Source organism: Erpetoichthys calabaricus, chromosome 1, assembly GCF_900747795.2.
Source record: "Erpetoichthys calabaricus chromosome 1, fErpCal1.3, whole genome shotgun sequence".
NCBI lineage: Eukaryota > Metazoa > Chordata > Cladistia > Polypteriformes > Polypteridae > Erpetoichthys > Erpetoichthys calabaricus.
Genome location: NC_041394.2, coordinates 188650125 through 188669371, shown reverse-complemented (window position 1 = coordinate 188669371; position 19247 = coordinate 188650125). Strand labels below are relative to the sequence as shown.

Below are 19247 nucleotides of genomic sequence, written 5' to 3'. Positions count from 1 at the left end.
TCTGAAATATTGAAATGCATCAAATTCTAAAGTGTAAGCAGACATAAGATACAATAAATATTAATCAAACAGCAGCATTATTAACTCCATGACCATGGTTTCAATATCTCTATATACATTCACATCAAGTACAATGGGCATAAAATACTTTTAATGCTCACGTGCAGTATCACTCCTTTCTCCAGTAAGCTTTGTTTTTTTGCAGTCATCACAAAATAGTGTGTGTCATCTTTATAGTAGACAATGTTTTCCAAATCAATGCCTGACAATAAAGAAAAACACACTGGTTAGTCTGCTGCACTGACAACAAACCATATTGTAGCCAAAACTTTATGTGTAGTAGAAAAGTACAGGGTGGGCCAAAATGAAGTACCACATTTATCAAATCAAAGTGCAAGATAGAGGCAGGCGAATAGGTTGGGGGGGGGGGGGAGACTTTAATAGGCAATCCCTTGTAGTTTTCAGTCGGCAACATGCCTTGGTCTGGTGCTCACCATGCTTTCGCTGTCAAAGCACTCTTTAAAAACAACAAATCCATCATCACTACGCAACGTGCCTTCTGAACGCACTTCAGCATTCCTCCTAATGGTGACATCCCAAATCGGAAAACAATTCTTCAGTGGGTGGTTAAATTTAGAAAGACAGGTAAAACATTGAACAGAAAATCTCCAGACTGTCCCCGGACTGTACGAATGCCTGAAAACATCCTAGCTGTAATGGCACCAATTTTGACGTTCAGCATGCAGCGTTCTGCCTTAGCCATTTCCAACATGTCTTTGAACAGGATTTTGCACAAGGTCCTTAATTTGCATCCATACAAAATGATAATAGTGTAGGAACTCATTGACTAGGAATGACTGGGAGAGCTGTAGAGAGTTGTGTGCAAACATTCTGCAAACTGTTCATCAAGATGCCATTGTCATGTGCAGCGACGAGGCACATTTCCATCTGAATGGTTGCATAGATTAACAAAACTTTTGCTACTGGGCTGAAACCAACCTTTGTGAACTTCATCAGAGACCCCTGTATAGTGAGCATGTTACAGTTCGGTGCGCCGTTGCAGAATTTGGCATTGTAGGCCCTTACTTTTTTGAGGAGGGGGGAACAATGGTCACCGTCAATTCAGAACATTACATTCAAATGCTAGAGAACTTTCTGTTGCCCCAACTGGAATAAATGGATGTGGTGGTTTCAACCAAATGGAGTAACAGCTCATATAGCGCAGAGATCCATGCAAGTTTTGCAGGAGATGCTTCCGGGGAAGCTAATATCCTTGTGTGGTGAAGTCGGGTGGCCTTCACATTCGCTTGATGTCACTCCGTGTGATTTCTTCTTGTGGGTCTATTTCAAGTCAAAAGGTATACACCAGGGGTGCCCAATACGTTGATTGCGATTGACCGGTAGATCGGAAAGGTAATGCAGGTAGATTGCATTGCATTCAAAAATTTTTTTTTAAAATGTTAGTCTATCATATATCCTCCCTATGGCATTTGCCACTTGATTGACATACAGGGCGGCCAGTCTGAGATCTCTTTTCTTCTAACACACTGATCATCCCGAACACACGATGAAACGCGCGAGCTACTGCAAAACTCTGGCTATCTAAGTGATCTAGTTAGCCTTCCAATTTATATCGACTAAAGAAGGGATTTAAGAAAAAAAATTGTTGGGTGGAGGGTATGGGCTGGATGTGGAATTGGAAGAGGATGTTTTTTTTCTCACAATGTCACAATCGAAGTGTGTTTGTCTGATCTGTCAATCTATCATTGCTATTCTAAAGAAGGAAAATGTGGACAGGCACTTTCGAACTGTTCATAAAAACTACGAAACTGACTTCCTTCCGAAAAGCGATCTGAGAAAGAGAAAGGAGAGGGAACTAAAATCTCAGTTAATCAGAGAGCCGTCATTTTTCACTCGGCTGAATTCAAAAGCAAAGGCAGACACACTGAAGCATTGTTCCGAGTGAAACACTCGATCATTAAGCATAAGAAGTCCTTCCAAGATGGAGAGATGATAAAAGAGGCCTTCACTGAGGCAGGTGACTAGGGAGAAATTTCTGCTGAGATTTCGAGACCCCTGGCCGGAGAAAAAGGATTTTCTCCTTGCCATTAAACATGCAGAATACAAGCAACTTAATAACGATCAATGGCTGTTAGACTTGTCATTTTTTTTCCCAATCTGACCAACATGTTGAATGGGCTTAATTTACAGCTTCAAGGAAAAGACAAAACCATGGTCAATATGATTAGCTCAGTTAATGCTTTCAAACGAAAAATGCAACATCTGTCCTCAAACCTGCAGCGCCTTGATTTGGGGAACATCCAAAACCTTGCGTCAGAACTAGAGAGTCAATGGAAGGCGTGTACAGAACTTGACAGCATACGCTACACAGAGCAGAGTGAAAATTGTCTGTCAGACTTTGACAGACGGTTTCAAGACTCAGCTTTACTTGAGCTAATCGCTACATTTAAGTGCTATCCATTTAGGGAAGATGTTAAGGTGATTCACCAGCATCAAAAATTGCAACACTGTTTCACCTACAACTCCTCTACAGTGGAGGATGAGATTTTGACACTACAGGATGGCATTCAGCTGAAGTATGGGGCTCATGGACAGTTTTGGAATTTACTCCCAGAGGAAAAGTACCCAAACATGAGGAAATGTGCTACCTGACTGCATTATTCAGCTCTACTTATTTATTCGAGTCAGCCTTTTCCCACATAAAGATTATTAAATCCAAATACTGTAATGACCATAAATGTATTGAATTGTTATTGTGCCATAAGGGTTATTCAGTTATGCAAGGTACGACAACATATATTTTATGTATAAAGCATTCGGAAAGTATTCACAGCGCATCACTTTTTCCACATTTTGTTATGTTACAGCCTTATTCCAAAACGGATTAAATTCACTTTTTTTCTCAGAATTCTACACACAACACCCCATAATGACAAAGTGAAAAAGGTTTAATTGAGGTTTTTGCAAATGTATAAAAAATTAAAAAAAAAAAAAAAAACGGAAAAATCACATGTACATAAGTATTTACAGCCTTTGCTCAATACTTTGTGAGCAATTAAAGCCTCAAGTCTTTTTGAATATGATGTCACAAGCTTGGCACACCTATCCTTGGCCAGTTTTCGCCCATTCCTCTTTGCAGCACCTCTCAAGCTCCATCAGGTTGGATGGGAAGTGTCGGTGCACAGCCATTTTAAGATCTCTCCAGAGATGTTCAATCAGATTCAAGTCTGGGCTCTGGCTGGGCCACTCAAGGACATTCACAGAGTTGTCCTGAAGCCACTCCTTTGATATCTTGGCTGTGTGCTTAGGGTCGTTGTCCTGCTGAAAGATGAACCGTCGCCCCAGTCTGAGGTCAAGAGCGCTCTGGAGCAGGTTTTCATCCAGGATGTCTCTGTACATTGCTGCAGTCATCTTTCCCTTTATCCTGACTAGTCTCCCAGTCCCTGCCACTGAAAAACATCCCCAAAGCATGATGCTCCCACCACTATGCTTCACTGTAGGGATGGTATTCCTCCAAACGTGACGCCTGGCATTCACACCAAAGAGTTCAATCTTTGTCTCATCACACCAGAGAATTTTCTTTCTCATGGTCTGAGAGTCCTTCAGGTGCCTTTTGGCAAACTCCAAGCGGGCTGCCATGTGCCTTTTACTAAGGAGTGGCTTCCATCTGGCCACTTTACCATACAGGCCTGATTGGTGGATTGCTGCAGAGATGGTTGTCCTTCTGGAAGGTTCTCCTCTCTCCACAGAGGACCTCTGGAGCTCTGACAGAGTGACCATTGGGTTCTTGGTCACCTCCCTCACTAAGGCCCTTCTCCCCCGATCACTGAGTTTAGATGGCCGGCCAGCTCTAGGAAGAGTCCTGGTGGTTTCAAACTTCTTCCACTTACGGATGATGGAGGCCACTGTGCTCATTGGGACCTTCAAAGTAGCAGAAATTTTTCTGTAACCTTCCCCAGATTTGTGCCTCGAGACAATCCTGTCTCAGAGGTCTACAGACAATTCCTTTGACTTCATGCTTGGTTTGTGCTCTGACATGAACTGTCAACTGTGGGACCTTATATAGACAGGTGTGTGCCTTTCCAAATCATGTCCAATCAACTGTATTTGCCACAGGTAGACTCCAATTAAGCTGCAGCAACATCTCAAGGATGATCAGGGGAAACAGGATACACCTGAGCTCAATTTTGAGCTTCATGGCAAAGGCTGTGAATACTTATGTACATGTGATTTCTCCGTTTTTTTATTTTTAATAAATCTGCAAAAACCTCAAGTAAACTTTTTTCATGTTGTCATTATGGGGTGTTGTGTGTAGAATTTTGAGGAAAAAAATGAATTTAATCCATTTTGGAATAAGGCTGTAACATAACAAAATGTGGAAAAAGTGATGCGCTGTGAATACTTTCCGGATGCAGTATATATATATATATATATATATATATATATATCTCATTTTTAATGTAGGTAGATCATTTTGACCTGGACACATACCGACCTCAAAACCTTGAAGCCCTCAAGGACACTATTCGCCAAGAAATTGTCACTATTCCCCTTGAAACTGGCGAACGAGTCATGCGAGCATTCAGAAATCGCCTCAAACAGTATATTGCTAACGATGGCCACCACCTTGAAGACATCATTTTTAAAACACAATAAAAAAATCTATTTTGTTTACCCTTTCTTGTGTCAAATTGAAATTAATTTTATCTTATAGCATTTTCATAGAATAAACCGTTTTAAATGTGGTTCTTCTTTTTGGCTCATCCTATATAAGCAAATGAAATTAACAAAATTATCAATAATAAAATAATTTTAACACTCAAAAGCTATAATCTCTTTCTTCTAAGACATACCTTATGGATTAAATGCATACATTATTTTTTTTCAAATAAATAATGCATAAAACAGTACATTTACAAAAACAGCCAATCTTAATTAATTTCAGTACTTTATTTACCCATCATATTTACTTAATCCATTTGCGCGGCACTGGGTACCACAGCCCATCCTGGCTACAATGAGTACAAAAAAGTAATGATGAATGCAATGCCAGTCCATTGCTATCAAAATACTACCATAGTCATGAAAAGACTCAGTGAGAGGGGAAACATACAAGACATCATCCAACTTAAAGACAAACCATTATCACTTAATGCATCTGAATATCTATCTTAAGGACAATTGAAAAAATTGCCCTTGCCACTTGCCGGAAATATACCAATGTTCTTTCTCAATGTCTGAAAATCTCCTATATCTATCTATCTGACACTTTGAAATTCACGGCTGAAAAAAAAGAAAAAAAAAAAAAAAGAAAAAATCATCACAGCATCTTGTCCCCAGATTGATGAATGGTCACAGAGTTGTATTCAAAAGTTTACATACACTTAAGATGAATTCTTTAAACTCACTTTATCCTAACACAGTGATCTGTGGAAAGGTTATATAGCGGGTTGGAAAATGACTGACTGACTGACTGACTATAAATTTGGCATACCGTATAAGACATCCATTTTGTGCTGGGAAAAAAAGTATTGTTTTCCAAAAATGTTTACAGAAAGAGCTTTCATTTAATTGACTATATCACAATTCCACAGGGTCATTTATGGTACTTGTAAAAGCTTTATTTTTCAGTTTTATTCTTTCAGTCACGATCACGCTCTCTCTTTCCCCCACCCCCATTTTAACCCTAACTAACCGCGTCAGCATAAAAGCTTTTTTTTTTCCTGTTTTACTCTTTCAGTCACGTTCACTCCCCCCCCCCCACCCCCTTTTTGACCCTAACTAACAGCGTCAGCATAAATTTACACCTGATCTGATGCTGTTCGTTTTCAAGTAATATTGCATTAGTGTGATGATGTTTTCTGACTGCCACTATTCTGGTCATAAAAGGATTTCTTCAAAATGTCCCACATATTTGTCTCTATTTTTCCCCGGTGATGCATTGACATCATGCATCAGAAGGCATGCGCTTATTCAGTGCGAGCAGGAACACACAGGTGGCCGGTTGCTGTGTGCTACAAAAAGCTTGGTCTGTCGGCGATCAATGCACATACATTGTACAAGGCATGCATGGGTCTACTGAGAAAAGAGGAGTGTTATTTGCACACCTTGTAGAGAAACTTCGTCATCGCTTCTTACAAGAAAAGACAATGGAAAAAGAAAAAGAGGATGCAACATCGATAAGCTTCTGTTCCAAGACAGTCATTTCCCCCAGGAAAGCAAACACAGTCAGTGTCAGGCGTCCCTTTAATGTAATAGGAACCACAGCATAGAGAGAAGTGTGTACATTGCAACAGGTACACATGTCGTAAATGTAGGAAGGACGGTCCTTGGGTGTGTGGGAACTATTAACATTTGAATTTGATGACTGTATATAGTGCGGAACTGACCTCTCTGTACTATTCTTTCCTCTGCATGTCCTGGAGTACAAAAGAAACTCCACCATGCACCAAATTGTGGAGACTGGGCAAGATTGGGGGGGTTTGGGGGACACATTCACATACACATCATTTCTCTTTGATGCTGATTGACTGCTGTCCTGTGACACGTCTCCAGCTGAAAGTCCTCGTGTTTTCCACTTTATTATATTCATCTTGTTATTCTTAAACACACAAGATGACGCCAAAACACCGTACACCGTCTAAGGCTTCTGGCACGGAGCCTAAGCACCAGAAAAAGTTTAAAACACTCCAGGAGAAGGTTGAACTACTGGATTTGCTCCGGGAACTAAAAAGTTATGCTGCAGTAGTGCGCCACTATAGCATTAATGAAAGCACCGCACGCTACATAAAGAAGAACAAAGCAACGATCTGGAGTACCTTATCTGTAAGTTCTGTGATAGTACCAAAAAGGTTACGACCATAAGGAATAAAAATAACGTGAACATGGAATCTGCCTTGGCATTGTGGATCACCGACTGCAGAAAGAAAAACATCACCATGAGAAAGCACGGAAATTGTACGAGTAGTTCTCTACAGGAGACAATTTAGAAGGTACCGAAGGACCACAACCAGAGCCATCAACAGCACCGCAGCCTGAATATTTTCAAGCCAGCAAGGGATGGTTTGATCATTTTCAGAAGTGATTTACAAGGGATGATTGAAGCATGGGATCCCTATATGGTTTGGGCTCTCACAGTTAATAACAGCATCGATGCTGCCATTCAGACATATAAAACGCTCCTCACCACCATGAAGAAACAACGACAGCAACTTCTCATCACAATGTTCCTGAAACCTATAAAGAAAATTCAGCACGAAAACCCACCAGAAGAAGACCCGTCCAAAGATACAACTCCTCCTAAAGCGCCTGAAGAAGAGGCGCCACCTGAGGAGTTTTAAATCCTCTGCATCGTACTGCACAGCTACTTCATCATCATCATCAATATCATTCTTCATTGGTGAGTACCCGCACATTTTACTGTATTTTAATTAAATGAAATAATTATGTATTTACTCTACTTATACCAAAGAAAACGCGCTTGCATGAATTACAGTACGTATAGTGGTAACATCGGTATTTTACATTCTAGCACTGCGGGAGACATAGCAGTACAGTACTGTACAGTATACGGGTTTAACTTTGCACTCTATTTTTAGGTAATGTATTAAGGTAATTTTTTAGGTAATGTATTAATGTATTAAGCTGAGTTTGCAACGAAATTAAAGTGCTTTGGAGGCATACTGTATTTAGGGTTTAAACTATAAAAATAGGAATTTAAAAAGCATATTTTAACCACATCCAAAAGTCGCAGTTTTTCATAATTCGCCGGTGCTCTAGGAACGTAACCCCCGCGAATTTTGGGGGAATACTGTACTATAAATTTACACCGGCAGTTACAGACGCAAATCAAATGTATGTTCTTATTGTATAATATTAACAATAAGAGCGGCTCACTATTCAAAATGGCATATTTGCGAGACACCCAGGATCGATCCCGTGGCCTCTTGATTACAAGTCAGCAGTTCTTACTGCTGCACCACGGAAGCTGTCGTATTGCACTTACACCTTTTGTGAAAGTGTTTATTTGATATTTGGACTTCAGGCTTCACACATTATACAGTTCATGTCTACATTTCGTCATTTATTACTAAAACATGAAAAACATTTCTGTTTTAACGATGAGTTTACATAGATTGTTGTTGACACGGAACACACATGAAATGCATGTATTCCAAATAACGATCTATTATTTCCCCTCTACAACTCCAGTACTTCACTCCAAGATAATCAAGGCTTGAGCTGGGCCCTTTCTGCAAGGGAGGGGGAGATGGTATAGCAGGCTGCTTGCGCTTATCGACACATTTACAAGACAAAGGACGCAGACAGGACAGGATTTAAGGTGTCCCGGATTTATGAGATTTTTCGTAGGCTTTGGTAATTCTAGTGTTAAATGAAAACACACAAACCAATATTTTTCCAGCTTTACTTACTCAATGCAATCTATAACATCCAAGTAAAAGATATCACAGCTACAGTTCAGAAGAATTTAAAAAAATAAAAAACAAGAAATACTGAGATTAACAAATGATCACTCCCCTCCTACACAATATTTGTAAACTCAATCAGGTTTAAGTAAACACAATTTCCATTGCAGACTATGGTTACTGGCTTCCACCTGTGATCAACTGTAATCAGCATGATTAGTGAAGCAAAAAAAAAAGCTGTTCCTGGAGCATTCCCTTCCTTTGTAGTGCAACTGACAGCAAACAATTGACTATGGGTGGCAAGCCACTTTCAAAAGATCTCAGGGATAGAGTTGTGGACAGACATAAGGAAGGAGATGGATTCAAAAATATCTCAAAGGCTTTATCAATCCCAAGGGGCACAGTAAAGTCCATAATAAAGAAGTGGCAAGTGTTTCTACTACTAGAACACTCCCTGGATCTGGCCTTCCCTCCAAACTGGATGGAAGAGGAAGGAGGAAACTGGTGAGAGAGGCTACAAAGAGGCAAATGGCCACTTTGAAGGAGTTACAGGATTTTATGGCAAAGAGTGGTCATTGTGTGCATATGACAACAATTTCACAAGCGCTCCACAATTGTGGCTTGTTTGGGAGGGTCACAAGGAAAAAGCCATCCACAACACACCATACCTACAGTAAAGCATGGAGGTGGCAGCATCCTGTTGTGGGGGTGTTTCTCTGCTGCAGGGCCTGAGGGTCTCATTAGGGTAGAAGGAAATATTGATGGGGCAAAATATCGTCAAATTCTTGAGGAAAACCTACTACCCTCTACCAGAAAGTTGAAGCAGAAGCACACAGCAAAATGGACCACACAGTGGCTGAAGGAGAAAAAAGTGAATGTCCTCATGTGGCCCAGTCAGAGCCCAGACCTAAATCCCATTGAAAATCTGTGGAAAGATCTGAAGATAGCAGTCCACCAACGCTCACCATCCAAATTGACCGAACTTGAATAGTTCTGTAAAGAAGAGTGGGCAAATATTGCTCAATCTAGATGTGCAAAGCTGATAGAGAAGTATCCTAACAGACTCGAGGCTGTCATTAAAGCAAAAGGTGGTTCAACAAAATACTGACATTGGGGGGTGATCCTTTATTAATCTCAATATGTCTTGTTTTTGATTTTTTACAATTTTTCTGAACTGTAGCTGTGATATCTTTCACTTGGATGTTATAGGTTGCATTAAAGCTGGGAAGAAATATTTTTTGTGTGTGTTTTCATTTAAGCAAAAAGAAATGGGAATATTTCGAAGGGTGTGATTCTTTTTTATACTCACTGTATGTGTGTATTGTCACAGGAGGCTGGGGGTCAGACCCAGCCAGGACGCCTGGAAGGACTGGGAGGTGACCTATACTGTACGTCCCCCGGGCCACAAGGGGGCAACCGCCCTGGATATTGAGGGGACCATGGGGTAGAAGCAAGGAGGCTCAAACCCAATGGGGCCCGTGGCGTCGTGGAGCCCAGGAGATCAACACTTCTGTCACACCTCGGAAGGTGGAGGAAGCACCTTCCAGGGACGCCCGGAGTGCTTCCAGGTGCAAGGGTATATATACAGTGGGGCAAAAAAGTATTAGTCAGCCACCAATTGTGCAAGTTCTCCCACTTAAAAAGATGAGAGAGGCCTGTAATTTTCATCATAGGTATACCTCAACTATGAGAGACAAAATGAGAAAAAAAATCAAGAAAATCACATTGTCTGATTTTTGAAGAATTTATTTGCAAATTATGGTGGAAAAAAAAGTATTTGGTCAATAACAAAAGTTCATCTCAATACTTTGTTATATACCCTTTGTTGGCAATGACGAGGTCAAACGTTTTCTGTAAGTCTTCACAAGGTTTTCACACACTGTTGCTGGTATTTTGGCCCATTCCTCCATGCAGATCTCCTCTAGAGCAGTGATGTTTTGGGGCTGTCGCTGGGCAACACAGACTTTCAACTACCTCCAAAGATTTTCTATGGGGTTGAGATCTGGAGACTGGCTAGGCCACTCCAGGACCTTGAAATGCTTCTTACGAAGCCACTCCTTCGTTACCCGGGTGGTGTGTTTGGGATCATTGTCATGCTGAAAGACCCAGCCACGTTTTATCTTCAATGCCCTTTCTGATGGAAGGAGGTTTTCACTCAAAATCTGACAATACATGGCCCCATTAATTCTTTCCTTTATACGGATCAGTCGTCCTGGTCCCTTTGCAGAAAAACAGCCCCAAAGCATGATGTTTCCACCCCCATGCTTTACAGTAGAAATGGTGTTCTTTGGATGCAACTCAGCATTCTTTCTCCTCCAAACACGACGAGTAGAGTTTTTACCAAAAAGTTCTATTTTGGCTTCATCTGACCATATGACATTCTCCCAATCCTCTTCTGGATCATCCAAATGCTCTCTAGCAAACTTCAGACGGGCCTGCACATGTACTGGCTTAAGCAGGGGGACACGTCTGGCACTGCAGGATGAGAGTCCCTGGCGGCGTTGTGTGTTACTGATGGTAGCCTTTGTTACTTTGGTCCCAGCTCTCTGCAGGTCATTCACTATGTCCCCCCGTGTGGTTCTGGGATTTTTGCTCACCGTTCTTGTGATAATTTTGACCCCACAGGGTGAGATCTTGCGTGGAGCCCCAGATCGAGGGAGATTATCAGTGGTCTTGTATGTCTTCCATTTTCTAATAATTGCTCCCACAGTTGATTTCTTCACACCAAGCTGCTTACCTATTGCAGATTCAGTCTTCCCAGCCTGGTGCAGGTCTACAATTTTGTTTCTGGTGTCCTTTGACAGCTCTTTGGTCTTGGCCATAGTGGAGTTTGGAGTGTGACTGTTTGAGGTTATGGACAGATGTCTTTTATATTGATAACAAGTTCAAACAGGTGCCATTAATACAGGTAACGAGTGGAGGACAGAGGAGCCTCTTACAGAAGAAGTTACAGGCCTGTGAAAGCCAGAAATCTTGCTTGTTTGTAGGTGACCAAATACTTATTTTCCACCATAATTTGCAAATAAATTCTTTAAAAATCAGACAATGTGATTTTCTGGATTTTTTTTTCTCATTTGTCTCTCATAGGTGAGGTATACCTGTGATGAAAATTACAGGCCTCTCTCATCTTTTTAAGTGGGAGAACTTGCACAACTAGTGGCTGGCCAAATACTTTTCTGCTCCACTATGTGTGTGTATATTATATATATATATATATATATATATATATACACACAGTGGAACCTCGGTTTGTGAGTAACTTGGTTTACGAGTGTTTTGCAAGACAAGCAAAAATTTTCAATAAATTTTCACTTGATAAACGAGCGAGGTCTTGCAGTACGAGTAGTTTGTCTGCTGAGCGTCATGTGATCACAACTGAGCTGATGGTTCTTCTCTCTCTCTCTTACTGCGGGATTGTGGGCAATCGTCTCCTATTCTCCGTCTGAGTCGGCGTGCCTCACTCATATAGTCAACATCCGTATGAGCGTATAGTGTTTACTGCAGCATTAGCATTGTGACTGTGTGCTCGCTCGCGTGCGCTCGTGTGCGTGCGTGCGTGCGTGTGTGTGTGTGCTGTGACGTGCGAGTCCCCGTTTTGCACCCTAAAACACGAAGCGGAGTCTCAGTACTTTAGCAACACAAGCTTTATTCAGCTTGAAACAGCAACAGCATGGTTATTTATACACAGACACAGCAGTCAGGCAGGGCCCTGCACATTTATAATGTTCCTTGTATCACCCATTGACGGCAGGCGCTTATAGCATGTCCGCGATCTTTTCGGATTCGCTTTTACGGAGAACTGCTACAGCGCTGGGAGACTGCGATTGCTTTGGGACGCTCTTCCACGTGTCGTCCCGTTGGGTGCAATCCCACAAGAGTTTAGAAACTCACTCACACCAGCCATGATTCTTTTCAAAGGTAAAGTGCAAGTTAATTTGTTTTATGTATTTTTACTTTATATTTTGTACTAGCAAAATACCCGCGCTTCGCAGCGGAGAAGTAATGTGTTAAAGAGGTTATGAAAAAGTAAAGGAAACATTTTAAAAATAACGTAACATGATTGTCAATGTAATTGTGTTGTCATTGTTATGAGTGTTGCTGTCACATATATATATATATATATATACATATACACATACACATATATTATATATGACAGCAACACTCATAACAATGACAACACAATTACATTGACAATCATGTTACGTTATTTTTATTTTTTTCATTGCATTCCTAGTCTGAATCACAATCTGATTGTATGGGTGGTTACCTGGCACTGTAGGGTTGCCACCCGTCCTTTAAAATACGGAATCATCCCGTATTTGAGAATGAAATTGCGCGTCCCGTTTTGAATCAATACGGGACGGGACTTGTCCCGTATTTTTTTTTATCATTTTTTTTAAAGCAGCGTCTCATGCAAATCATCCCACACGCATTTTATGAAGATGCCTCCTTTCCTACTTTTGATTGGGTAATACTTGATGTCATCGTTAGTTTGATTGGTCTTTTTAACTGTCCAGTGAGGAGGGCGGGTCTTTTAAGTAGTCTGCAAACTGTTGGCACTGGGATGTGGCACCCGCTGCAGTATGCGTCCCTTATTTTTTTGTATTAAAAGTGGTAACCCTACCTGGCAGGTAACACTTATGTTTGGTCATTAAGTCGTCTAAAATCCGCCACGTGCCCTCTTTTAATTGTGAGAAGCAGATATATATAGCCAAATTCTCACGCTTCGTTGCGGCGAAGTACTGCTTTTAATTTTTTAAGAAGAAAATAAAACCTTTTTAAACGGATCGAAAATATACCAATAACAATTTGTTAAGGATCTGTTTTTTTGTGAACCTCGCTTTTCACAGCTGTCCCGCTACGGCGTGTGTTTCGTTTATTTGACAGTATGTAGATCGTGGTAATTAAATTCATGGCATTCGTTTTCTGAATCACAATCTGACTGTATGGATGGTTACCTGCCAGGTTACGCTTGTGGTTGGTCAGGAAGTCGCCTTACATCCGCCACGTGCCCTCTTTCTGTTCCCAGAAGCTGATCATAGAATGGTTTTCATAGTTTACTTTCAAATAATGCAAAGAGTATGCGACACGTGTTTCTCCTTAATTCTGGGCTCATCAGGCATACACACTCACTGCATCCCCTCTCGAGAATCGAATATTGTCAGCGCCAGAGTTGAAGCCCCTAACGTTGTGGTCAGCAAGTGGGCTAACATCCGCCATGTGCCGTCTTTCAGTTGCGAGAAGCAGATCATAGAATGGTTGAAACTGTTGCCCCTAACGTTGCGCTACGGCGTGTGGTTCGTTTATACCTCGTGTCTTCTCATTAAACTTTTATCTCGCGAATATGTTATTGCAATCCGCAGCGGGAGCGTTTCTATAAACTTAATTTAAACTTACGTTTTACACCGTGCTTTGTTTCCCTTATGAACATGCTTGTATGCTTCACTCGCTCCCTTCTCAATTGTTTAATGAATTTTTTGTTCTTCGCTGTTTGCGGCTCCTCCTTCATTTGTCCCTACTGCGTTCACAGTCTTTTCACGTGATTACGTGGGAGGCGTGATGACGTGACACTCAACTCCTCCTCCCACGGCCATCGAGCTGCCGTCCATTACAGTATATTGTGAAAAAAGAGGTTCCAGTTACGACCGTTATGCTTTGAATTTCGAAATGAAACCTGCCTAACTTTTGTAAGTAAGCTGTAAGGAATGAGCCTGCCAAATTTCAGCCTTCCACCTACACGGGAAGTTGGAGAATTAGTGATGAGTGAGTCAGTCAGTCAATGAGTGAGTGAATCAGTCAGTGAGGGCTTTGCCTTTTATTATTATAGATTAATCATTTTTATATGAATAGTTTTGGGTTGTGGAAAAAATCATCTGAGTTTCCATTATTTGTTATGGGGAAATTCACTTTGATATATGAGTGCTTATATATATATATATATATATATACATATATATACATACACATACATACATACATACACACACACCCACACAAACAGTGCGGCACGGTGGCGCAGTGGGTAGCGCTGCTGCCTCGCAGTTGGGAGACCTGGGGATCTTGGTTCGCTTCCAGGGTCCTCCCTGTGTGGTGTTTGCATGTTCTCCCCGTGTCTGCGTGGGTTTTCTCCAGGCGCTCCGGTTTCCTCCCACAGTCCAAAGACATGCAGGTTAGGTGGATTGGCGATTCTAAATTGGCCCTAGTGTGTGCTTGGTGTGTGGGTTTGTTTGTGTGTGTCCTGCGGTGGGTTGGCACCCTGCCCGGTGCCCTGTGTTGGCTGGGATTGGCTCCAGCAGACCCCCGTAACCCTGTGTTCGGATTCAGCGGGTTGGAAAATGGATGAATGGATATATATATATATATATATATATATATATATATATATATATATATATATATATATATACACATATACATATACAAACATATATACATATACAAACATACATATATACAGTGGGTACGGAAAGTATTCAGACCCCCTTCAATTTTTCACTCTTTGTCATATTGCAGCCATTTGCTAAAATCATTTAAATTAATTTTTTCCCTCATTAATGTACACACAGCACCCCATATTGACAGACAAAAAAAAGAATTTTTGAAATTGTTGCAGATTTATTAAAAAAGAAAAACTGAAATATCACATGGTCCTAAGTATTCAGACCCTTTGCTCAGTATTTAGTAGAAGCACCCTTTTGAGCTAATACAGCCATCAGTCTTCTTGGGAAAGATGCAACAAGTTTTTCACACCTGGATTTGGGGATCCTCTGCCATTCCTCCTTGCAGATCCTCTCCAGTTCTGTCAGGTTGGATGGTAAACGTTGGTGGACAGCCATTTTTAGGTCTCTCCAGAGATGCTCAATTGGGTTTAAGTCAGGGCTCTGGCTGGGCCATTCAAGAACAGTCACAGAGTTGTTGTGAAGCCACTCCTTCATTATTTTAGCTGTGTGCTTAGGGTCATTGTCTTGTTGGAAGGTAAACCTTCGGCCCAATCTGAGGTCCTTAGCACTCTGGAGAAGGTTTTTGTCCAGGATATCCCTGTACTTGGCCGCATTCATCTTTCCCTCGATTGCAACCAGTCGTCCTGTCCCTGCAGCTGAAAAACACCCCCACAGCATGATGCTGCCACCGCCATGCTTCACTGTGGGGACTGTATTGGACAAGTGATGAGCAGTGCCTGGTTGTCTCCACACATACCTCAGTGCAAGACACATGACAGCCCGCATGGAATTTGCTAAAAGACACCTGAAGGACTCTGAGATGGTGAGAAATAAGATTCTCTGGTCTGATGAGACCAAGATAGAACTTTTTGGCCTTAATTTATATATATATATATATATATATATATATATATATATATATATATATATATATATATATATATATATATATATATATATATATATATATATATATATATATATACACACATACATACATACATACACACACATATACAGTATATATATGTATTACATATAAATGAAATAATCCAAAGTTGACTGATTCGCTCATAAAGGAAATTACTACATCCCATATAGCTAAAAAGGTGAAATTTTGCAGGATGTTACATCTAAGGCAGTAGGTAGCCACTATGAAAGGACATTTCCATATATCAATATTTAGAAGTAAAAAACAGCCAAAATAGGAAAACTAAACACCCCAAAATGTCAGAAATGCCTTGACAAGATAGACTGAAATAGGATGATGTTGGAAAAAAATAAAATGAACTGATACTTTATTTGTTGGTATTTGTCATTAATATTGATCTAGCAAGTAGGCCATTCTCACAAACCGGTTTATGCAAATGTTAAGCAAGTACCTGCCAAGCACTGCTGCTGTGAGCATAATCGATTTTGCATAACTGATCCAGTAAGAATGGTATGTAATATATACAAGATCTGTCTATTAAATAACAATACTGACACATTAACTCACTTTTATTTATATAAGAGTTCTAATGCTTGTCCCCTTCAATATATTCTGCATTCGCAATTACGCACTGGATACAGTCTTGGGCTTCCACTGGTCAAAAGCATGGAACAGATCAGTTTCTGTCAGCTGTTTGAAGACATCTGGGGCCTCACGTATACAGTAATCCCTCGCTACTTCGCGGTTCACTTTTTGCGGATTCACGACTTCGCAGGTTTTTAAATACAAGTGATTGCCCGCCTATCGCGGAAGTTATGTTCCAGACCCATCAGCAACAGGAGAAAATCCGCGATATAGAAAGACCATATAAATAAACATTTTTATAGTTTAAGCCTTAAAATACCCATCCCACATGCTTTAAACACATGTAAACTTATAAAACACACTTTGTTAACACATATGATATGTGGATGTCGGGCTAAGGATATGAGTAACATCTCACTATTATAAAACATTTTAACTTCACGCAAGACAAGACAGTGAGACAGGAAAATTGGTGATGTACAGGCTTAAAATTATTGACACGCAGAGCGACAAGCAGCACAAAGCCAGCACAAAGTCCACTTCTCCTTAGCGTTCATTCAGCTCCCCACCCCCTTGACAATGCGAAGTGGCAGGAGCGTACTGCGCTTCCGGGGAGGGGGTGGTTTGAGCAAAGGTGCGTTCAGCTCTCACACACCCACACACACACACACACACACACTCCTCCTTCCGAACGCGCAGAGCGACAAGCAGGCATTTTGGCAGAAGCAGCACAAAGTCCATGTCTGCTCAGCGTGAGTTCAGTTGCCCCCCTTCACAAAGCGAGTGCAGACACATTGACGTCTGATCGCTGCGTGCAGTGTGCAGTGTTGGTCTGAGGTGTTTAAGAATGTAGAAAGTGTTTAAGAGCATAGGAAGTGTTTATAAGAGCGTGGGAAAGGTTAACAAGAGAGTGAGAAAGGTTTATAAGAGTGTGGGAAGGGTTTATAAAGCCTTAAAATATGTATAAATAATAAAATAAATATAGGTCGCTACTTCGCGGATTTTCACCACGTTCCAGAGCCCCCCGCGATAGGTGAGGGATTACTGTAAATGTAAATTCTTATTTAAATAAGAATTCTAATGCTTGTCCCCTTCAATATACTCCGCATTCGCAATTAGGCACTGATGCAGTCTTGGGTTTCCACTGGTCGAAAACATGGAGCAGATCAGTTTCTGTCAGCTGTTTCAAGACATCTGGGGCCTCACGTATAAACGTAAATTCTTATTCATATAAGAATTCTAATGCTTGTCCCCTTCAATATATTCTGCATTCACTATTACCCACTGATGCAGTCTTGGGATTCCACTGGTCAAAAACATGGAACAGATCAGTTTCTGTCAGCTGTTTCAAGACAACTGGGGCCTCACGTATAAACAGTGCATACGCACAAAAACGTTGCATAAGCCCATTCCCACGCTCACATCACGATGTATAAAAACTAAACTTGAAGTAAAGCCACGTACATTCTCATGGCAGCTCAAACCATTGCATACGCAAGTTTTCGACTCAGTTTTGCAAACTGGCGGCACACAGCATCAAACCAGTGCTACTGTTCCTCTGTCGTTTCCCTTTATTTTTTAGATTCATATCTCTGATGCGGCTTTATCAAATACACTGAAATTAACCACATATCATATATTAGTTTAAGGCATCTGATTGTACTCAACCTGTAACAATATAATGACCCACAGAACTGCCAAACTATTCCAAATACCATAGCTGCTTTAGCGTTGTTAATGTTGGTGCACCAGTCAAGAGTATTATAACCCACTGTATTCGAGAGTGGAATCACAGCTCTACAGCAGCTAATCAGAAAGAGGATTCTTGGGATACAGCATCTAGTACACGCTGCCTCAGCCATGTGCACAGTCTATTTGAACTGCTCCAAAATGGCAAACGCTTCAGAGACTTTCCTGTTGGGACCTGGTGGTTCAGAAGTAATTTCATCGAACTCTAAATGCACTCAATCAGTCTATCAAGTGCTCCCGGTAGAACTGTTTGTACTTATAAGTACAATTACCTCAATTTAAACTTGCACCACAGTTTTAATATTGCACAATCTGATCCACTCATGCTTACATATTGTATATTTTTCTTTTTTTTTTATCGTATTGTTGTTTTATCATTTTATAGGAAAATAAGTTTTTGAAGGATTTGCATATTGAATCCCATTGTACCATACAATAACAATAAAGGAATTCAATTCAATAGAAGAGAGCGTGTATTTACAGATGACGACGACTGGCTTCTAAATCAATTTAGATTTCCAAGCGCTATCTTCTTGGAGCTCCTGATATTTAAATTTAAAGATGAAATGCAGCAAAGTATGTATATTACATTATTCAGATAAATTTGTAACTTCATTTAAATAATTAAATGTGCACGGTGACGCAGCAGTAGCAGTTTAATAGCAGTCCATGGATTGTTCCTGCCTCGCGCTGTATGCTTGCTGGGACTGGCACAACCCTGAATGGATAGATGGATGGAATAATTAAACACCAAGATATTTCAATGTTCCTTAAAAGTTTTGAAGAATCAGGGTTCCAAGCTTAAAGATGGCTTGACATTTATTAAAGAGCTGATTGTGTGGCGATTGGTTACTTGGATAAAGAAAAGGAAGGACAGGAAGTGGGGGTTAGTACATTTGAAAGAGATAGTACTGCTGCAATGAAATATTTTAGCGAGGGTCGTGATGGCGCAGCAAGTACCTAACGGGAGGCATGAACAACCTCTGGATGGGGAGCCAGCTCGTTGCTACCACTGCGCCACTGTGCCCCATTGTTTAATACATGCTTCAATTCATTTCACATGAATATGATATCAAGTATACAACTTAGTAT

General features: G+C 40.8%; 1 protein-coding gene across 10 annotated transcripts in view; it reads right to left on the bottom strand.

The window, feature by feature from the left end:
* mical3a (microtubule associated monooxygenase, calponin and LIM domain containing 3a) overlaps window positions 1-19247 on the bottom strand; it is a 431263-nt gene that overhangs the window by 197502 nt on the left and 214514 nt on the right. For all 10 annotated transcript variants that reach the window (XM_051922884.1, XM_051922886.1, XM_051922891.1 and 7 more), the window contains exon 9: window positions 162-262. In XM_051922884.1, coding sequence (XP_051778844.1) covers window positions 162-262 — 101 coding nt within the window. The remainder of the gene's footprint in view (window positions 1-161; window positions 263-19247) is intronic.